This window comes from Equus przewalskii, chromosome 18 (genome assembly GCF_037783145.1).
Source record: "Equus przewalskii isolate Varuska chromosome 18, EquPr2, whole genome shotgun sequence".
NCBI classification, from domain to species: Eukaryota; Metazoa; Chordata; class Mammalia; order Perissodactyla; family Equidae; genus Equus; species Equus przewalskii.
In genome coordinates, this window is record NC_091848.1 from 46,828,319 (window position 1) to 46,851,511 (window position 23,193).

Genomic DNA, 23,193 nt, shown 5'->3' on the forward strand with positions numbered 1-23,193 from the left:
ATGACTCATCCGGGGGTGGGGTAGCAGTCTTTTTTTTTCCAGGGATGACTCGGCAGCCTTCGCTCTCACTTTGCTTCTTCTGATTCACCACTACCAGGGTGGGCAGAGATGGGGTTTGATGATCTTTAGAAGAGTGACTTTCACAATGACTTTATTCATTTGTTTCTATATTTATTTATTCACTTTGCAAACTTTTGTTCAAAGGAAATGTTAGTTGAATATGTGCAACTAACAAAAGCTGTTGTAATTAACTCGGACAAAGGCTCAGAGCCTCCATCCATTCGTTTCCCACTGCTTTCTGCCTTGTCGTACCCGTATTTATTCACATTTCATTTGTCTTAAGATAATGAGAAACCCATGCGAGTGGTGGATGACGAGGACTTGGTGGACCAGCATCTCATCAGCGAGCTGAGGAAAGAGTACGGAATGACCTACAATGACTTCTTCATGGTGCTCACAGATGTGGACCTGAGAGTCAAGGTACAGGGTCCTGTTTCAGATGATGTAGTGTCATTCCTTAGAATAGCGACTGCATTTTTTTGTCAATGAGTCTATTAGGTATATAAATAAGCACAAATTATTTCATAAATGGGAAGCTTTTGAAATAGCCCAAATATTCCTTGTGGTCCTATAGAATTTGTATCTAGAAATGACTGGATTGGATGACCTCCAATGGCCCAGATACTTGAGTCAGACTAAATTCTTCTGTAACATCATTGTCATGCATTCATTAGACACTTATCGAACATCTATCATGAGCCAGGACCAGAGGATAAAAGGTTAAGAATATTTGGACTCTGCCTTCAGGAAACCCAGATTTAACATAGACTTACTTTGGAAGGGCCTAGAAGTTTACCTCCTGATCCAATATGGACAAGACAGTAGGGTTTTATACCTACTTTCTCCCTAGAGGGAGATCTTTTCATTAATTCATTCCATGCTGTGTTACCCCACCTCTAATGTCAGAGGTTGGACAAATGATCCCTAAGTCTCTGATAGCTTTCACAGTCTGTGATTTACTGAACTCCCATTGAGGGCATAGCTCCAAGCCATGTCAAGACTTCTCTCTAACTTATGCTGGTTATGTTCGGCCAGCCCTCAAATCCATCTCAGTTTGCTGTTGTAAGTCCAGACAGCTATGAGCCAGGAAGCAATTTCATTATCCTTAAGTTGAATCTCAACTTTTTTCTGAGAATACATAAGCAAACATGACCTGATTTTAAGTGATGCTCACTCAATAAAATAGTCTCTGGGAATCATAAAAAGAATTTATGTAGATTCCTGATGACCACAGACAGCCTCCTTCTGGTGGAAAATTACCCCTAGTGCTCAGGTCAGATATTCTACCATGTTATCCCATTTGGTTTCCTGTGTTAATTCCAGTGTTTCTCACTTTCTCTCCAGTTGTGGAGTGAACAGGAGCCAACTCAGACCCAGAGGTAGGGAAGTGAGCCGAGGGTATGTGTGGTGAGGAGGGCGTGGACCCTTTCCAATAAAAGGAGTGTAGTCAAGAAGAAAACTGCATAAAAGGTAAAGGGCAATTGTTTCACGGATTCTGAACCTCAAAACATCAGCAGAGGAACTACTACAGGAGAGAGTTTCTAGATCAATGATCCCTCCAGGCTCTGATTTCCCCAGCGCTCCTCTGAATTCCCCCAGGCTCTCTATCCCCTGAACACCGTCATCCATTATATATACATTCTGTTCTTTCTTCAACAGCAATACTATGAGGTGCCCATAGCAATGAAGTCTGTGTTCGATTTGATCGATACTTTCCAGTCCCGAATCAAAGACATGGAAAAGCAGAAGAAGGAGGGCATTGTTTGCAAGGAAGACAAGAAGCAGTCGCTGGAGAACTTCCTATCCAGGTACACCACCTTTGGAGTCCCCCATGCAGGCGGGCATGTGTCCTGCATGAGCTAATGAAAACACCGAAGAAACACAAAGCAACACGAGTGTGTGCAGAGAGTGACCCTCCCTGGTGAGGAGTCTGTCTGCTTCATGCCGCTCGCCACTGGGCTTGGTCTCGTCCCGTTGGAAGTGGCTCTGGTCACAAGGCTGACTGGGGTCAGCTCCAAGCTTGAATGCTGATTTGGTGGCTTTGGATAGGTCTTTTCTCTCTTTTCTGTTCCTTTTTTTGGCCCAGAATGTGCAGAATTTGGACCTGTGAGGCTTAATTTATTCCGTCAGTAAATTTGGAGGGCTTTGTATACAGCATTTTTATTTTACGTATTTAGTTATTAGGCCCCTTCCAGTTCCAAACAGGCACACTGTGTTTGATTTTTTGCTTCCCTGCAACTCCACAGCGAACAACAAATGTCCCACTAGGACCCCAAAAGGAGAAATCCTCTTGACCTAGCTCCCTGATTCCTCTGGGCGTGCAGTCTATTGAAAACCATTGTATGGAAACTCCACTACTTAGCAGAGAAGGGTGAAAAAAAAAAAATGACCCTACTTCCTCTGTTCTCCATTCTTTCCCCCATGTTGGATCAAAATTCTACAGGGCCTTTGGGGCCCTAAGAAGTGCAAAGCTACAGAGATTCTACCCACAACAAATAAACTCACAGAGACCTCAGTCTAATACCCCGCAATATGTGGTTGTAATATGCCCACCTGTGTGGCTGAGGGGCTCCAGAAATGGAGTGAGGATTTTCTTGGAGGCTCAGTGTTAACTGTGTATCACTATGGGCAGAACTTCCTTCCTAAGTAGATAATCTGAATTCTTCTAGATTCAGGAGGCATGGGCTTCTTAGGAGACAACATCATGATGTGTAAAGAGCATAGGATTTATCATTCATTCAAATTGCAGGTCTGCAACTTATTAGCTATGTTGACCCTACACTTCTCAACCTGCCTGAAAAATCTCTCCCTCATAAATAAGAATGATAGCAAATAGCCCAATCTCCGTCCCAGGGATACCATGGTCACTTTTTGTGGGCTCACTTCTGTGCCAAGCAACTCATCTTCCTTCCCAAATTTAATCTTCACAAGAATCCCATGATCTAAGTACTGTAACTGTTGTCGTGTTGCCGAGGAGACAACTGAGGCTAATGGAGATTAAGCAACTTTCTCTCATCCCTGAGCTAGTGTCCATTCTAGGATTTAGTGGCCCCAGGCTAATCTGGCTCTCAAAGTCCACATTCTTATCTAATACTTCTTTTGAAAATATAACATGAATTCTTTTTAGTCTTGGACCCAGATACCCAGAGTTTGAAGCGAAGGAAGATACTCCTAAAACCACAGGATCTCAGAGCTGAAAGGAACCTGAGGTTCTTCCTTTATCCAAAATTCCAGTGCAGTGCAAGTATCTGCAATGGCGATGGAAGGCACATGTCTCCACAGGGACTTGAAGCTCAGCTTAGTCTTCAGGCTGCTCTCTTGGCTGAGCAAGGGCTCTAGGACTCCAGGGGGCAGATGGCTCTTCGTGTGGTCCTGGGGGCATTGAAACACCACCTTCTGATCCAAGGTTATCCCTCTAGATAGAGATGATTTAGAAGATGATGATAAGAGCTTGTTGTTGCCCTTGAGGTGTTTTCTTTTCTTTTCTTTTTTTGTTTGAGGAAGATTAGCCGAGCTAACTGCTGCCAAATCCTCCTCTTTTTGCTGAGGAAGACTGGCCCTGAGCTAACATCCGTGCCCATCTTCCTCTACTTTATATGTGGGATGCCTACCACAACATGGCTTACCAAGCAGTGCCATGTCCGCACCTGGGATCCGAACCGGTGAACCCCAGGCCGCCAAAGCAGAACCTGCGCACTTCAGTGCTGCGCCACGGGGCCGGCCCCGAGGTGTTTTCTTTTCTCTTTCTTTTCTTTTTTTTTTTTTTAAGGCAGAAAAGCTTTTTTAGAAGTTTACCTTTTTTTTTTTTTTGAGGAAGATTAGCTCTGAGCTAACATCCCCTGTCAATCTTCCTCTTTTTTGTTGAGGAAGACTGGCCCTGAGCTAACTTCCATGCCCATCTTCTTCTACTTTATATGTGGGACACCTGCCACAGCATGGCTTGACAAGCGGTGCAATGTCCACACCTGGGATCCAAACCGGCGAACCCTGGGCAGCTGGAGCAGAACATGCAAACGTAACCGCTGCACTACTGGGCTGCCCCAGAAGTTTACTTTTGATTTTAACAATTAGTGTTAAATATATCCAAGTTATGAATTCAAGACCTTAGCTCTCTCTTAAACTTTTAAGTTAGGCTTCTAAATCTTATTATTCTATTTGTAACCTAGCATTTTAGCTGTCACTTTTAAGGGGCTTTGAATAATGTTAGATCTTGCCTACTAACTCAGTAATTAAACAACTTCATTATTTCAAACAGTCATTGTATATTTAATATATTTCTTTCAGTTGCTTGAAGTGAACAAAACCTTTCTGAGTACTTAAATGATCCATAAGTTTAACAAATTAATCTTGTAAATACAATGACTCTAAAGTTTTCTCAGATGTTCCAGTAACTGAATACAATTAGTAAGACTTCAACTTAAAACCATACTTCTAAACCAATTACTCAACTATATGTTCTAATTGGAATTTCAAGGTTGTCATTTTATTAAGCAAAATTCTCTTAAGTTTCTTAAGAACATAAATTATTTAAAGAAAACCAGTGGGGCCAGCCCCATGGCGGACTGGTGAAGTTTGCATGCTCCGCTTCGGCAGCCTGGGGTTTCGTGGGTTCAGATCCTGGGCGCGGACATGGTACTGCTCATCAGGCCATGTTGGGGAGGCGTCCCACATGCCACAACTAGAAGGACCCACAACTAAGATATACAACTATGTACCGGGCAGATTTGGGGAGATAAAGCAGAAAGAAAAAAAAAAAGAAGACCAGGATCCTTCTTAGAAATATAGATTGTTACTATGATTTTGATTCTTTGAAAACTTTCTCTCCATAATTCCAAATTTTGCAGGACTGAAAGATGCATGCTTGCTGACCCATCTCAGTAAAATCAGGTCGTCCAACCTCTAAAACAGACAGTTACCATCCAGTTCATTGCTGTTATGTATAACCAAGGACTTGGGCAGCTGTGCGACCTGCCACAGGCATCCTGAGGGAGTCTTCTCACCATCTCCAGGCAGAGTGTCCTTTTATAATCACCATGTCTTGGGTTTCAAAACTTGAAAGGGAAAGCTGATGTTATGTCAGTTTTGTTCACTCACGAAGCTTGGAATGCTCATTCATGTTGATCACTGATTTGAATTTGGCATTTTTTTGATTCTTAAGACATGTACACACATGTTGCATCTAAAGTCTTTTGAATGGGATAGCACCCTATGTATTTTCCTTCAAATGTAAGAGCCTTATGGGCTCTTATATTCATTACTATTTCAGGAACATCTTTAATGGATATTCAGAATGGTATATGATTATAATTTGAGTGTCCTATGACTGTGCATGACTTGTAGTTACAACTCACAAAATCACTGTGCTGATTATTATAATTGATCTTAAAAATTAAAGTGGAATAGTGTAATACTTAAAAGCATAGGTAAGACAGCTTTGAATTTGATTCTTGGTTTCTACACATATTAGCTGTGTGAACTTGGGCTGATCACGTAACCTCTCTGGGGTTTAGTTTTCTCATTTGCAAAATGGGGATAAGAGTATCTATTCTTAAGGTTGTTGTGAAAGGCAAATTCAGCACTAAAGGTAATGATGTCTGAGAACATAGCACTAAGTAAGTAATCAATAAATGCTGGTTATTAGTAGTATTAGGGCCAGTTACTCAGGTCCTAGTTAGAGAACCTTGTCATCAAGAAAGAGATTTAGTCAACACCTCAGAATTGAAACCTAAGTGAAGAAAACTGAAAAAGAATTTTTCTTCTTAAATAAGCATTCTATAAATAAACCAGTATCCAAATGGGAATTTTCCTTCAAATTTGCTGAGTTGTTGTTGGGTCTATACGGCTTGGTTTCAGCTCACCAGACTCTGAAGTCGGTCTAGTCTTTAGCAACATTCATCTGGTCCAGGCTATAATTACCTTTCTCTGAGACAGAAGCCCCAAATAGCGGGCAAATGCAAACTAATTTGGGAATGCCGGTTAAGAGAAGCAAACACATGCGTAGCTGTAGGATTTTTATTTACTGAGGAGCCAAAGTGACAGAGAAACAATTTGTCTAAAATAAGGATCTGGGCCACATTCATCTCTCTTGTTACATCCTATGGAAGTGAGTTCCTTCAGTTTCATGAGCTGAGGGTTGTATCTTAATGTGAAGGTCTCTAGGAGAAAGAAGCATTTCTTAGGGGAAGTGACCCTCTCTTGGTCATGACTGTGATAGGGAGTCTCAGATCCCACCCCTCTCTAATCAGGACAGCATTCAGTGCTGCGCACAGGTAAATAAGCCAAAATAGACCTTGCCCAAAATAGCTTCCTCCAGGACCCCCTCCAGCTCTGTGTGAGGCCAGGAAGGCTGGCCTTGTTGGGATGCTGGCTGGGGGCGGCCAGTGCTGGTCTGGCACGCCTCCTAAGGAAGCAGGGAAAGTGCGGGAGACGGTGTGTGATCCGACGGCAGCCACTGTTCCCTTTCCCAGGAAACCTCGGACAGCCTTAGACACTCCTCTCGCCTCCTCTGTGCCAAACACATTCATCTCCCTATCCTCAGTGGAGATTTTCGTTTTTCTTTCCCTTTGAAGAAAAACAAGCAGAGGAAGCGAATGTAATGTCACAGCAAGCAATTCTTGGCGAGCCTTGCTACAGGCGTCCATTCAGAGGTTGTATTTCATCAGACTATCATTTTCTCTCATTCACCCAAACCACGATTCCCCCAAGAGGCCATTTTCTTTGGGGTTGAAAACTCTCATGTTCACTCTGAAGCTAGAGGGGGCACAGGGAGAGAAGTCGTGAATAAAATCAACTGACTTCCAGCTCAGCGGGTGCACTGACACCCTGCTGTTGTCTGCACAAAAGGTAGAAAGGAAAATCCCCTCTCCAGGGAAGGTGGAATTTGAGACAAGTCCATACAGTTGCCCTTGGATGTATTCCCTCTCTCCTTCATACCCTCCTAGGGACCCTGAGAGTACCAGCCAAGCATCAGCACCTCTGAGGGTGGCAGACTAGAGAATCCACTGGCCTGGGAGTCAGAGAAATCTATATTTTGGTGCCACCTCTTAGATTTACTAATTAGGCAAGTTACTTCACTTCTCTAAATCTCATTTTGTCATCTGTAAAATGAGGACAATAAGCCATGCCTTCACTGAGCTGTAGTGAGGAACACATATTGTGTAGGTGAAAGGGACAATAAAATGATAAGGATTCAATACGATTCATGAGGATTCAATCGTTTATCATATAGCATTTTGATACATAATGTCCACGGTCTGTTAATGGACAAAGTTCGACATCCAGAAGCCTGAAGATTAAGACGCGATCTATCTCCATGCCATCACATAGATAACTTCATTGGTGGGTCTTAGTTTAATTCTTATAACACCTCTTTGAAGCAGATGGAATTTTTGATTCTAGAGCTAAGGAAAAACTGAGACTCCGTGAATTGACTGACATGCTCAAGGAATCCAAAAAGTAGCAGTAGTAGACAAAACGTGAACTTGAGTTTCCCGGCTACATGCCAAGAGCTCTTTCCACTGCCCTACCGTGATGGAGCTGTAAGAGCAGAAACTAGTTTACCACAAAGTCTAAAATCCTGTGGCTCTAGGTGAGCCCCCTTCCACTTCAGAGGGTGCTCTCTACGTGCTGGTTCTTACTAATTATAATAAGGTACATTTTAGATCTTGCATTTGCCTCTGGAAGAACCACTGGCTACTGAGGAAGGTACATGGGGCTTCGTTTTTTCAGGAATCCTCCATGACTCTTTGAGCCACTTTCCCATTTTCCTTCTTCCTGTCCGTGTCATCTATTTAAAGTTCAGTTCTCTTTTTCTACTCTATTTCTCATCCATATATTCACTTCTCAACCCTCTCCAAACCCTAGAGGGAACTCAGCTAGAACTTGATTTGTCTTCAGTTCTCTTATGAATTCCTTATTTTCGTTGCTACAATTTAACCTACGATTTTGGCCTCATTGCCTCTGAGAGCTTCTTCTCTCCCTAAGTGACCTCATCGGGCATGGTGACCAGACTCATGCCTGATACATCACACAAATGCCACAGTAGGCAGACTGGGAAGTTACAACAGAAAAGTACAAAAAAATGTGGTAATGCAGTTAATGGTTTTGAGGAGCTATGAGACATTTCTAAGGGTTGCTGTTTTTTCTTAGTCTGGGCACAGGAAAAAACCGACAGCCAAAGTGCCTCTGCTTCCTGACACTAGCCTCCATTGTTTGAAGCAGTAATTGTGGCCTTCTGCTTCTCTTCCAGGTTCCGATGGAGGAGGCGGTTGCTGGTGATCTCCGCTCCTAGTGATGAAGACTGGGCCTATTCACAGCAGCTCGCTGCCCTCAGTGGTCAGGCATGCAATTTTGGTGAGTGGGAAGCCGAGTCACCACAGCTTTCTCGTACCACCCTCTTCCTGGTCAATTCTAAAATGGAACATAGGAGCTTAGATCATCCAAATATTCCCCAGTCCAGACTGCAGATTCCCAGACAGTTACTCAATTATACTGAGTATAAAGTTGCTTTCAGACTGGAGCCTTAGGCAATTGGGGTCTATCTTTTTTTCTCAATATTCTCCCCTCTCGGGATCTTCATCGGAGTGTTTGAAAATACCTGCTGTTTTACTTTCAATGATCTGTACTATGTGTCTTCTTGTTTGTTTTTTTTTAAACGTCTCTAAGATCATAAAACTCAGGTATCATCATTTCCCTAGGTAATACTTAGGTACCAACACTGGATACTTCTCCATAGACTAAATGTCTTTTGTAAAACAGGAATGGCTTTGGGAATTAATATCTTAATTGAAGCGCACTGTACCATATTGCCATTCCCTTAAAAAGGGTTTGATCTATAACTGGGTGTCAAGAAGACAGCCAGATTTGTTAAACAGCACCTGATTTTTAAGACAAGCAGGTCAAAGAGAAATATAGTTTATAATTTTTTTTTTTTAGTGAATTGCCCAGTGTTTTGAAAACTAACGTATGCTTTCTTTACCAAACATTATTATCCCAGTGGCCTGAAAGAGCTAATATCATTTTGAATGTGGATATACAGAAAGGAAAATGCATAGTACATAGAATGTATTACTAAGTTCAGTGATGAACCAAGGAGATAATGGCAATTTCAAAAATGAAAATCACAACTGAAATTTCATTTAAGATGTGTCTCTGAGGGCCAGCCCTGTGGCCGAGTGGTTAAGTTCCCGCGCTGCTCTTCGACAGCCCAGGGTTTCGTCAGTTCGAATCCTGGGCATGGACATGGCACCGCTCGTCAGGCCACGTTGAGGCGGCATCCCACATGACACAAATAGAAGGACCCACAACTAAAAATTCACAACTGTGTACTGGGGGGCTTTGGGGAGAAAAAGGAAAAATAAAATCTTTAAAAAAAAAAGATTTGTCTCTGAAGAGGAAGAATTTTGAGAGAGTCATTAAAGGAGGGAAAAAATAGTGAAGGGCCACAGATTTAAAAATTCATAATTGGATCATAGATGAATCAGCATTATTTGGATACTTCTATTAGGAAGAAGAATCATTTGTTATAAAATCGTGATTGATTTGTAAAAGGAGGGGGTGGGGGTGTGAGTTTTGTAAAGCATTAACAGAGCTGGGTCGTTGTTACGGTCCAGTACCTGTACATTAAAAATACATTTCAGCTTTATGATGTGAATTAATAACTCAAAAGAAAGCAGAAAACAAGCTCGTAACAGTAAGAACAATTAGAAATTCAGAACTTTTATTTATACTCCTATTATCAAGGTTAATAATTTAAGACTTCGTATCAACATACATAAGATTTGATCGTGCCAGTATTCTTCAGCATATTTTAAATTATTTATAGCCACCAATGGTGCTAGGTAAGACAGAAGTTCTTAGTGCAGTTAATGACCCTTCACAGATAGAATACAAATAAAATCATAGCTTTTTGATTTTCTAAAGTTGTCTTTTCAGCAGCTTTTGGGTGGTGTTTTATTTCTGATCTCTGCACACAGAGCCTAAGTCGCATTAGTGTAAGCAAACCCTTTTGTAATATACAGGAAATGTGAACAAGTCATGTTTTCCAGGAATAATTAAATTCATGATCTTCCCTTTTGAAAACATGACTAACAACACGTAGAACAGAATGCTTCACTTCTCTGGGAGAAGAGTAAAGGCTACAAAAAATTTATTTGGAGTAGCTTTTTGCCTGGATTTAAGCTCCTCCTTTAAAGAGCCCTCCCGGGGCAGCTTTCAATTTTCTCTCCCAGACAATAAACACCATCAATATTCATATTCCAGCCATTACCCAGACCAGGCTGGGATTTTATCTAAAACAGGAAACCTTGATAGGATGAATCGACAGCCCCATGTGCTCCTATGCTCTTTCTTCTGAATCCCTTCATGGGCGCTTCATCTTCAAAAGAATTCCAACAAGCCACCAAGGCATGACCTGCTCTCTTTTCTTGAAACTTTAGCTTTAGGAGGGTGGGAAGCCAGCATCCTGCCTAACTGCTTCTCCTCTGAGTCCTCTAAGTAAGTGATAAGAACGGGCCCTTTAAGCCACAAACTTTTGTGCGAGGAAGCCAGAATTATTTCTTTAACAATCACGATTGGATGGGCTCCGCAGTCTTTTCTCCGAGAGAAAGCCATTTTCCATGTAAGCTGTTTTAGAACTTCAGGCGTGACCTTTTTTCAGAACACTAATCAGCTTAGATCATCTCAGACACTTTAATGTTCCCATGGCATCATTTTTGTTTTGTCATTTAATAGAGTGAGAATCACAGTTTAAGAGCGAATTATTCAATTTCAGCGTACAAACAAAACAAAACGAAACCACCTCTGATCCTGTTAATCCGAAAATCTGCAACTGGTCTTTTTCAACGTTTTAAAAGTATTTAATTACTTTTTTATGGAAAAATTTAAAAATGGATTGCTTTACTTAATCTATATACTTTTTAAGCGTAGAGATTTCTAATTTGTCAGACATCCAGTCTTTGGAAGTAAACGATGACTTACTAACTCTGTGGCTTTCTTTTTTCTCTCAGGTCTGCGCCACATAACCATTCTGAAGCTTTTGGGTGTCGGGGAGGAAGTTGGGGGAGTTTTAGAGCTGTTCCCGATTAATGGTAAAGTGTTGTCGTTTTAAAGCAGTATGAACTACTGTCAAGTTCAGTTAGATTATATTAAGCTGTATGCAAGCAGTGGGAGTACCTCCAAGGTGACCAGAGTTCACTGAATCCTCCCCACCTCGTGGTGTGTGCCCGCACGTGTGTGTGCGTGTGTGTGTGTGTGTGTGTGTGTGTGCACAGTATGTGTGTAGAGGAAGGGGAAGTGGAGCACAAGCACTAATATTGTTTTTAAAATAAAATCATTCATAAGTGACAGTGAAAATATCCATTTTCTTAATTAAAGGAATGCTTTTTTCTGCAGAGGGCTTTATGGTTTACAGAGCATCTCTATCTATGTGACTCATTTAATTCTCACAACAGTTTTATGAGGCGCATAGGCCGTATCTCATTGATTCCCTTTCAACAGATGAAGACACACACTAAAAAGTTCAGAGATGCTGAAATAAAATGACTAGCGACTAAAGGTTTCAGAACAAACCCAGTCTTTTCTTCCAAGATCAAGCTCTTAATGTGTATCAACTCTCTGGCACAATGCTGGGCAGAGCAGACACCCAGAAAGTGTCAGTGCCCCGTCCCTGCCCCTTTCTTTTGTTCTAATCATAATAAGTTAAATACATTTATCCAGCTCTTCCATAATTAGTTTTTTTCACCTTTGACAATGAAATAAGCTTTTTATTATGAAGACAACAGTATCAAAAGGAAAGCGATAATTGCAAAGAAATAACTAAGCTGAATCAGAAATAAACTTAGAAATAGAAATCTTTGTGACAAATTTTAAAGAAGTTGATCTTGCCAGGATTAAATTAAGGGACTGGTTTTATATTTTGTAACATTCCTATAAAGAGACAGCACGTGCCCCAAAGTTTGACACTAATAATGTTGTAGGCCAGCAGGGACATTTAATTTCCAGTAGGAAAAAACAGCAAACTTCTTTAACTGGACTTTGAGCTAAAGGGAACAGACTTGTGGGTCCTCTCTCTATTCTTACAGTGATTTCTTCTCTCTTTGATGTTTTCCTGAGCACTGACTCTTTAATCCACTAACAACAACTTTTCAAATCCGATTCTAGGGAGCTCTGTTGTGGAGCGAGAAGACATCCCAGCCCATTTGGTGAAAGACATCCGTAACTATTTTCAAGTGAGCCCGGAGTACTTCTCCATGCTTCTAGTTGGAAAAGATGGAAATGTAAAATCCTGGTATCCTTCCCCAATGTGGTCCATGGTGATCGTGTACGATTTAATTGATTCGATGCAACTGCGGAGACAGGAAATGGCCATTCAGCAGTCACTGGGGATGCGCTGCCCGGAAGATGAGTACGCAGGCTACGGCTACCATAGTTACCACCAAGGATACCAGGATGGTTACCAGGATGACTACCGTCATCATGAGAGTTACCACCATGGATACCCTTACTGAACAGAAATATGTAACCTTAGCCCCAGTCAGTTTCCCCTGCAGCTGTTAAAGCCACGTGTGGCCAGCTATGTAAAGGAGTGCTTTCACACTGCCTACATTCCCTGCCTTTTTCTTTCAGTGTTCTTCCAAGATTAAATAAATAGCAAACTTTTGCCTACTCATGAGTTGTTATTGAAGGCTTAAATCATAAAGACGTTTAAAAGAACTGTTTGTTTTTCTAACTGGAGGGGATCTGGTGCTGAATAATGGTAATGAAAATGGATATTTTCCTTCTGTTACATGATGGACGTGATCTGGAATACAAAGTTCTATAGAATGTGTATTTATACCTCTTTTTGACTTTTTTTTTAGTATTAATTTGTAAGTAAAAACTACGATTGTTAAAGAAAATTAAAGATCACACCACATGCTTTCAAGAAACATCTGAACAGATGGAATAGCTTCTTAACACTTTTCAAAATGTCAGTCTAAAAATGATTAAGATGGCCCTGCTTTATGTTGTGAGCTTCCTTCATGAAGCTTGATCCCACAGGAGTACAGTGATAATGGCTACCAAAACCAGGGAAACACCAAACCTGGCTTTGCCATCGTAGCCGCTCCCTGCCCTGTTTCTGTTATCTTTAGTGTCATTTCAGACACAGATCAGGGAAAAGGAATCCCTAAATCATCACCAGAATCTGGCACTGCGGCCAGGGGTGATACTTCCAGAGTTGTAGCAGGTGCCATGGATTTCCTGGCATGGAAAACTTGGACCCTCACACTTGACCTCCTGTATTAACTTGCTAATGGACCCATTACCATCCTGGCATCTTTTAAAAGAAAATTCCCAAGAATGAGATTATATCCAAGGGTTCTTTTTGTTTTAAAGACAAATGTTAATAAGTTACAGTGGATAAATTTGTAGCCAGAGTGCAAAATAAAATCCTTATCTTTGAAAAAGAGCATTTATTTTTTACATTTGGCATGTCAAACTAAATATCTTCCCTTCCTCCCTCCCTCTTTCCTTTCTTTCATTGTTTCCTACTTTTCAACAAACAATATCAAGTAATATTACCAACTAATACCCGTGAATTTGCCCTTAGGTAGGCAGTCAGATCCCCAGGCATTTGGCGTCCTGACAGTGCCAGCCTCCCTCAATAATGGGGAGGTTTATTTTTTGCCACGGTTATTAATAACTAATTCTCCAAATCATCTTGGTATTGATTATTAACTCTAATGAGCACAGATACTAATAACTGCATTCAAGCCACATGTGAATATTATCTATTATCTGTGCCTATTGGCACAAATTTGTTTTACATCATCTGAACTTTCTTATAATTATAGTGAAAGTGGAATTTGTAGCTCAAGGAACTTGAGAAATTGCTCGTTTTGTCCTTCATTCTCCACGAAGACCATTCATTCTTACCTGTGTAACAGGCAACTGAGGTCCAGAAAGTTCAAGTGACTTGAGAACACAGTTCTCTTATGTAAATTATGCTCCCATCCCACCCCTCTCCTTCTCTCCTTCTCCCTCCTTCTAGAACAGTCTGTACCAGCTGCTTGAGGTGTGCAGGTGGGAGACAGATTGATGCGTATTGCTCATAAACTTTTGCCAACGTAAAGAACAGCTTAAAATTGCCAGTAAAAATGGTTTTCTTTACCATCGCTTCTGAAATTACGTAGGGACAATTTCTAAGTAAGGGGCCCAAAAAGTCTCAATTTCAGGAAATATAACAATGAGGGAGTCTCATCTCCCAAGGAAACTAATTAGACAGGAATAATAGGAAATTTACTTATAGAATAATATTAATAAGGTCCTCCAACCAAAGACAGACAACACTTTTTCATAACCTGACTGAGATTACTTCTTCAAGCATACTTCTGGTTTCACTGGCACTGAGGCAATAATTATCAAAGCATCTGAACTGTCCCTTCTCTAGTGAGTGGGCCGAGAAGTCACGGGTCATCATTTGGAGCGCTACAGAATAAGCCATAGCTCGACAACAGACCGAAACAATCCGAGCAAGATGCTATTAGTAAGTGTCCTCGAATCCTAGGATCTGGAAAAATACAAAGTATATCTCCGTAAATGGGAGGCTTGGAGACAGGTAACCTGTATCTCTGTCTTCTAAGGGGTATAATCAGGTGGTTTGAAACCTAGGTATCATTTTTACATAAAAGCACTTCCTTCCAAACAGCAACAAAAAAGGTAAGAAACAAAGAAAATAGTCTTTGAGAAAGATTATGGAATTATGGTATTTAGAAGAAAAAGCCCTCAGTTGAGTTAGGGAAATCTGGCAGACTCTGAGGACACAGCATTGCCAAAGTTGCTGGTTGTCACAATTCCCTTCCATGAATTTCCGAGAATTGCTTTTTCCAAGAGAAATCTTGGGGCTCTGAGGTGAATATTAATTCAGCAGAGACCCTTCCTCTGCTTCAGAGGCAGGCGGTCCAGACGCGGTGGGGGTGGTAGAGCCCAGCTGGTCTCATTGTCTGGGTTAGTTAATAATGAAGCTCATACCTTCTCAACTTCTAGAGCCTTGAGGATGAAAACAGCTCAAGACTATGGTGAATGATGGCCTCATTGGGCCCTGATTGATGATCTCAGGACTCAGTAATGTATGGAGTCTAGAAAAAGAAGCCTCTTAAAAAGTACCTTTGTGCATTTCTCTGCCTCCACCAACTCCCCTTTGCCTGCAGAATGTTTTCCTTTCCTCTTTTCTCCCCCTTGGCTGCTCTTACTTAATGGTTTGGAGTGTGCAGATAGTGGCGTATGGCTGGTGAGCACTCTTGACTTCATGACAAGGTGAAGCACAATTAAAACACCAACTATTTCTCTTCCATTCTCTCAGAGTTGGCGCAGAGCATCCAATGCCAGACTTTCTTTTAGTTTTGTAAAAGGGCCACTGGGCTTGGGAAAACGGCTGGTTCTTGCCCTGCCATGTACTTACCTGTGTGACCCAAGGTGAGTCACTTTCCCTTTGGGACTCAGTTTCTCAAGTACAAAATGAGAGAGCAGGAGTAGACATCTAAGTTCCTGTCTAACTCCATGACACTTAGGAATCTTGCTTGGAATTCATATTCCTTTAGGGAACAGAATGCTAAGCTCAGAGGTTTCCTACAAAACAATTGATGTTAAATTTTCGGAGAACCTAGACTTCATAGTTCAGAATCCAGCTGCAAGTTTTTACGGGAGTGGGGAAAGGTATTAAATAACTTCACTGAACTCTTCCCAGCATATTGCAATGCTGTGGCTGAGACCCAGTGAGGTCCTGGCCGCTAACACACAGAAACCCTCATCATCTCCTTACAGGCAGACTGCGGCTTCCAAAAACGTTCAGGTTGGCAAGGACTGTTTACATCCTGAACATTTCAGTCCCTCCAACAAGGCATATGCTTGTTCTTCAATACAATTTCCTGATTTGGTGACCACATGTATCACCTCTCTGATATCCTGAAGCTTGGACAAACTGGGCAGTCCCTTGGCAGATTGCAGAGACCTTAAATATTCGTACTGTCCTTCTAGAAAGCAAAAGAATTGTCCTCCATTCTCCAATCCATGTGATGATCTATGTGCCAAGGGGGTTGGGTGAAGGGCTGGGGTGATTTCAAATAGCTAAAACTGACCCTGGGCAAAGTTTTCTTTGGTTTTCCTCCTCCATAAGCATCCTTTTCCTCTCTCTTAGACATTTCCTCTTTCCCAGCCCCTCTCCCATGATCCATTCTGGCTCAGAGATGGTTACAAGTGATTAGGTATAATCGATAGGCTGAAAGTGCCACCCTTTCCAAGGATATCTACGATGCAAAAGGAGCTCCTCGAAGGAGGGCAGTAGGGAACAGCTTGGCAAACTGTCTGGAAGATTGCCAATCCCTGCAATCAAGCCTTACTTTCCTTCCCAAAAACATCAGAGAAAGAGTAGATTCCTCCTGCAGACTTCACCATCATTCCATTTGGCTTCTTTAGTCCTCTTTTCTATCTTTCACTTGCTTCTTGTCATGAGTACTCTTCAGGGAGCCAAATTAGAACAGGGTATGCAAAGGCAGGAATATGCCCCAATTTGGCAAGACCTGATCAGGAATACCTGAAACCCTTGATGTGTGCAAAGAACCACCTTGTCATTCCAGTTTTTAATCCAAGATACTAACTTGCAGGTTAGAGTCAAGTTACATTCAAACATTTATTGTATTTATACTATCTTTTCTGTAGTCTGCTAGAAACCAAGAATACAAAACTCAAAAAGACACTCCTTGTACAGAAGCTCACAGATTAGTGGAGATGAGTCATGTACACAGTCACTTATAAGACAGTATGCATAATCAATGATGGGTCCTTTCGGGGGTGGGGGTGAGTCAGGAGGAAGGGACCAGGGAGAGATAAGTGATGACAGTTCTTCAGTCTTCGGAGGTAAGAATTATTATATTGCACTTCCTGTCAGTCTCCATATGATTTGAGCAAGTACCTCATACTGACTCCATCGTCACCATGGTCAATGGGTTTTGGATGCTCACAGGGCAGGTGCTACTTCTCCAGGGAACTTCTTACGTACCCTAGATTGAAGAAGTTGTCTGGATGTCCATGAAAGACGGTGGCACTAGTATTAATTCATTCATAAACACCACCCCCTCCCTGAAATAAACGAAAATGAACAAAAAGTAGTAAATTTGTAGAAGAAAACTTCATCAAGATTGAAACTATGGAATAGCCTTATTCTTATAGCATAAACTTTGAGACGTGCCTATCCCCAACTTGGGTAAACTGGGCACTAGAAAAGATAGGTAATACACCTTAGTCTATTGCCTGTGCAAGGATCAGATGTGGCTGAGAGGCCAAAGACAGGTGAAATGGCTATGCCCTTTTTCCCCCACTGCTGACCCACCCTGCTTCCTAAGTGGAGACAGGTTTGGAGGTGAGGGTATACAGAGGACAGAGCTGTTTACAGCTAGACTGGAAAAGCTCTAGCTTTATCCCTGGGGACATGAGGATGTCTGGTGTTTGACTCTTAGCCAAGACAAGGGCAGTAGGATTTATGATGTGCTATTTAAAGTCTGAAATTACCCTGGGCATCCCCAGGGTCAGTTTCTTTAATGATGGTTTCCAACTGGCCTAATAAGATTAAGTAAACCTGGTTGGTTACATGGCCAGATATGCATAAATATCCCGGGAAATTCTATGAGCTTTCTCAAAGTCAAGATTCCTCACACAGATCTTTGTGTTTTAAGCTGGAGACAGTGGTTTGTGTGTACAAATAAGGACCCTCGGAGCTTAGGCGTGGGATCTCTCTTGGCCCGCCAGTGTCTGCACTCTCCTTCCCTTGCTGCACTGTGTCCCTTCACCTTTAAATAAGTCTTACGTGAGTGTGTCCTGTGGTGTCTGGTGAGTTCATTCAAATACATGAACTTGAAATCTTTGCAGGGTGGTATGTGTGTACATACATATATGTTATTTTACATATAAAAGTTTACAAATGTGAAATATTAAAGTATTCTATATAGCATATTAAGTGTATAGAACATATTGAATACATAAAACATTATCTGAGTTTATCTAAGTATACAATATGAAAATCCTAGTAGCAAATTTCACAACTCCAGATAAAGCTTGTGGGCTGCTTTCGTGGCGCTGCACTGAATCTGACTTCTTAGCAGAGCAAGGGCTCACTCTAAGACAGAGGAAGACACCCCCTCCTCACAGAGACAGCATTACCCCAATTTTATGGAGCTGGCCCTCAAAGCAGGAGTTTCCACCGATAGAGAGGAAAAGGACACCCCCTAAAACTTCCCTCATCGCAATTTTCTATGGTCCCTGCTTCCCTTCCACCTCCTTGAGGCAGCTGCCAGCCCTTTAGCAGAGCTTTAAAGATGGCATTCAGTGTCCAGGAAAAGAGTGATTAGGTAATGGGGAGCCTACCTACACCATTTTGTGGCAAACATTGGGCTCAATTAAAATGTTAAACTTTGTTTACAGATGAGTACAGAGAAAGGACCTAAACAAAAGGCACCTAGGCTTCAAACACAGCTCAACTACAAAGGGGGAAAAATGTGTGTATGTATATATATATATAGACACACATACATACACACACACATGCATACACACACACATATATATGTAATGTAGCAAGAAACATTTAACTTCTTGGCAACACTAAACGATAAAGAAGAGATTTCTGACGGGAAAAAAAGGGTGACTTGAGAATTATTTCCCATACAAGCTGTCATTTATATTACCTAGCTATAGAAAGCAATCAAAAATGCAAAACCTCTTTGAGCAATAATGACTAGAAAAAAACTTGCAGTTAGTAGTTAGTAGATGCTAAAAAAATATACAAAACCTCAGGAAGTGTATCAGCCAAAAACCCTTTCAGAAGAGAAAAATCTATTTTAATAAAGACAGCTCCCAGCAGAGAGATGAATTAGCATTAAAAAGTTATGAATGAGGAATTTATGTCATGAACAAATTAAGTTTAATTAGCTGTGATAATTGGGATTACAAACTAAAAGGCAAACTATTAATTCTTGAAAGAAATGCATATAAAATTTTTTTTTTAAAAACTTCCAAATTTCATATTTATGACAGCATCAGTTCTAAGAGGCACCACCATTTTAGATCTAAGAAAGCACACAGTCAATTAAACATATTACTTTTTATCACAGGATTTTTATTTTATATTTGTTTAAAGAGCTTTTAAAGACTTTATCACGTAGCATTCTCTGATTACACAAAAAGGGAAACTGTAAGTTAAATAAGTTAAGCAGTTTGTAAAACATCTCCCCATTTCAAGCCAGAATCTTCTGAATCACTCTCTGAGGCAGAGCTGTAGGTGTCTCCCACACACAATGTTCTCTGCGCCACTGAGAGAACTGACACTGCTGCCGCTCTTGTGAAGAGAGTTTCCCTGCTGTCTCCAGGGTTTCCTTCCAAGCTGCTGACACTCATTCTGTAAAAGTGACGTAGCATGTTCTTATCTTCCCAGGAGGTATCAACGAAAGGTTTTCAGACAACAACCAGGACTCTCATCTTCTCCTCAAATGGTCCGTAAGTGGTTTGCTGACTGAAATGTCAAGAAGTTGTAACTGCAGTTATCCAGTCATGCCAAACGCCTGCTTGTGTAAGCAAAGACAGCTCATCATCACTGCCACGGGGCAGCAGCCCTCTCAACATGTCACTGCTTAAAAGATCCCAATTTCAGAGATGCTAATGTGAAAACATGAGTCTTAGAAGAGATGAAATACAACATAGCAGACCTGAATAAAACTCTCAGAGCTTATTAAGAAAAACTGGGAGTTGGGAGGAAACATAATACCCTAAGTTCCTCATCTTTCAGTGAAAGGAGTCAATGACTACATTTTAATTTTTGAGGTTGATACATTTATAAAGTTCTAAATTTGCTTTTAAAAATGTGAAAGTAACTATTAGTGATGAAACAGACTAGAAACATAAGTGGAATAAATCTGAAATACTACAAGAAACTTTTAGACTGGTTCAAAACATCAAACCAATACCAACTTTCTCAAAAAAAGTTATTGCGTACCAAAGGACGTGCAAAAATACACCTAATAAGTGAATAAAAATAAGAAAATAACAATCGAGAGAGCACAGGTCTCATTTTCTAAGTGTATGAAAACTGGAAAATACCAAAAGTATGAATAAAAACCTCAGTCACACTACCCTTGACTCAAAACAGCATAATTAGAAAATAATGATGTGATAATGCTATTATTTTAGTCTTCGGGGATTGGCCTAAGGTGTACTTATTCCAAGAAATTTCTTTACTAGTTATAAACATGTTCATTAACAAACAAGAAAGAAAATAAATGCATTTGAAGTAGATAAGATGGAAAAAGAACAAACTTTAGAAAAACATAAACTTCAATGAAGTAAAAATTAACTAGAAACTGCTCATTAACCTATTTAAAAAAAAAAAACCAATACAGAAACCACTCATACACACAATTAAAAATGAGAAAGAAAATAGAACTATAAGAGGAAATCAAAAGAATTATGAGAATGATTCATAAATTCCTATGCAAATAAATTTGAAAATCTGGATGGTTAAATTTTTCAGCAAAATATAAATGATCAAGAGTGAGCCAAGAAGAGTATGAGGAAGAAAGAGAATGTTGTGGGGGAAAAAAGTACTCTTCAAAAATGTGTCAAGCCTAGGCAATTCTATTGGTGAGTTCTTTCAAAACTGCAGAGAACGCATAAAGCTGACATTTTAAAAATCTTTCCAGGGCACCGAGGCCAATGGGAGTTGGCAGCTTGACCCACGCCACATCCGTATCGGATTGTTAGGGACATGAGTTGGTAAATCCCGGCAGGATTAAATGCATTACTGGCAATGTCAGCAGGTTTCAGTTATCTTGGCAGACAGAGGACGGTGCTTGGAGCAAGTAAAATAGGAAGTGAGGACAGAAGTTCTGCAGGTCTCTCAGGGGATTTATTGTGACTCTATTTAAGCAAAATACCACCTTCTCACTAAATTCATATTTGAATTGAAAATTTCTTGGTTTTATAGCTTTGTTTGTATTTTATTTGTAAATCTGTTTTGGTTTTCAAAAACTATGAGCAAAAAGTTTACACTTCATATTACGTTTGTGCGTATTTACATAAAAGTAGAAAAAAGGTCCATACTGAGATCTGTGAGAATTCTTTCTCCTTTAAAGGAGGGATACACATTAGTCAAGTTCAGAAAGTCTGCTCTAGGCTTTAGAGAAGGAGAACAACTCTCTTTCCTCTGAGTTTGACTTTCTCTGCCTCTTCTCCACACTAGGACAGTAAGAGTCCACAGGAAAAATCAGGACGTAAGTCAAAGGGAAAGTTCCCAAGGACGACTTGGGCTGTGTTTGGTCCAGCCTGTTGGGCCTGTACAAGAGCAAAAGGATTCCCTGCAGCTCTACAGAGTCCAGTCCAGCTCCCAAGCTTCCTCATGAGGATTCAGAGGCAAAACGCCTTAGAGTTACAAAATAATTCTGAGCATCTCCTCTGCACACAGACCTTGAAAATCTATGGCAGCAGGATGTAGCTGGCCAAGGATTAGGATGCTGGGTGTAAGCCATCTTTCCCTCTATAACCAACAGCCACGTCCTGCTTCCCCTCAGGATTAGGCAGACTGCTGGACAGAAGTTTGGTCCTAGGACCAATGACAGAGCTGGAACCAGATCACTGTATGCCACATTTGTGGTCCGACTAAAGGCTATTCAGAAACTATGAAGGGAGTAGACTGAGTGCACTAGTTGTAGGTCATAACTACTTAGAAGAGAATCTAAAAGTAGGATGGACCTTTATGAGTCACTTAGTTCAAGTTCTGTACCAAAGAAGGAATCTCTTTTAAAACATCCTGATGATACAATCTCTCTCTGAAAACTTCAGTGATAGAGAATTACCACTACTCTCTACTACTCTTCAGGAAGGCCTTTTCTACTGTCGAAAAGTATCACGTGGGGCCAGCCCCATGGCCTAGTGGTTAAGTACGCGTGCTCCTGCTTCAGTAGCCCTGGTTTGGTTCCCAGGTGCAGACCTATACTACTCGTTGGCAGCCATGCTATGGTGGCGACTCACTACAAAATAGAGGAAGACTGGCACAGTTGTTAGCTCAGGGAGAATCTTCCTCAAGCAAAAAGAGGAAGATTGGCAACAGATGTTAGCTCAGGGTGAAATCTCCTTCAGCAAAATAAATAAAGCAAAACAAAAACAAAAACAAAAGTATCACGTTAGGAGAGTCTTCCTTATAAAGAAAGAATAGCCATCACCCCACAACTTTCACTGTAGTTTGCTTTTTTATTTATTTATTTATTTTGGAAGATTAGCCCTGAGCTAACTACTGCCAATCCTCTTTTTGCTGAGGAAGCATGGCCCTGAGCTGACAACCGTGCCCATCTTCCTCTACTTTATATGTGGGACGCCTAACACAGCACGGGTTGCCAAGTGGTGCTATGTCTGCACCCAGGATCTGAACAGGTGAACCCCGGGCCACTGAGAAGCAGAATGTGCGAACTTAACTGCTGAGCCACCAGGCCGGCCCCTGTTTTTTTAGAAAAGGAAAGAAGTCTACCTTTTCTATATGACAATTGTTCTTCTCCCCTGGTTATATAATTGATTCCAAGCGCACCCAAGGTGATAAGATATGGTTTCTAGACCTCTCATGTTCCCAGTACTCTCCTTTCAAAACAGAAGTGCCCACAAAGTACTCCAGTGTATCCACATCAGAACTTTACATTTCAGTTCCAGCTCTTTCTCTCTCTCACTAACCGGTGAGTTAACAAAAGTAACAAATGCTTTCCAAAAAGGAGGATGAAAAAAAGTAATTGTAAATAAGAAAATCAATTTTCATGAACTAGTAGAATCTACTGTTTCATCTGTTCTGTAAGACAAAGGTTTCGTATGCTATATTTTCTAAAAGTGAGATCCTCCCATACCTGATTTTCCTTACCTTTAAAATAAATTGCCCTAATAATGTAATCTTCGTGTTTCACGTAACTGATGGAAATGCCTATAAAGTGAACAGTTTTGGCTATCCTCAGAAGTCAAGATCTATTGAAAGAGGAAGTTTTAAATGTTGTTTTGGTTTTTGCTGCACTCCATTTTTTGAAATTAAAAGCACTCTGTATTCCACCTTACATGATAGAGTGGTAACATAAGATA

The 23,193-nt window shown here is 40.9% G+C and overlaps 1 protein-coding gene across 4 annotated transcripts in view; it reads left to right on the forward strand.

Annotated features, from left to right (window-relative positions):
* Window positions 1-12,723, forward strand: part of CCDC80 (coiled-coil domain containing 80) — a 35,307-nt gene extending 22,584 nt beyond the window's left edge. For all 4 annotated transcript variants that reach the window (XM_008530143.2, XM_008530116.2, XM_008530125.2 and 1 more), the window contains exons 4-8: window positions 344-480; window positions 1,720-1,868; window positions 8,309-8,412; window positions 11,067-11,147; window positions 12,220-12,723. In XM_008530143.2, coding sequence (XP_008528365.1) covers window positions 344-480; window positions 1,720-1,868; window positions 8,309-8,412; window positions 11,067-11,147; window positions 12,220-12,566 — 818 coding nt within the window. In that variant the 3' untranslated portion in view covers window positions 12,567-12,723. The remainder of the gene's footprint in view (window positions 1-343; window positions 481-1,719; window positions 1,869-8,308; window positions 8,413-11,066; window positions 11,148-12,219) is intronic.
* Window positions 12,724-23,193: the final 10,470 nt, after the last annotated feature.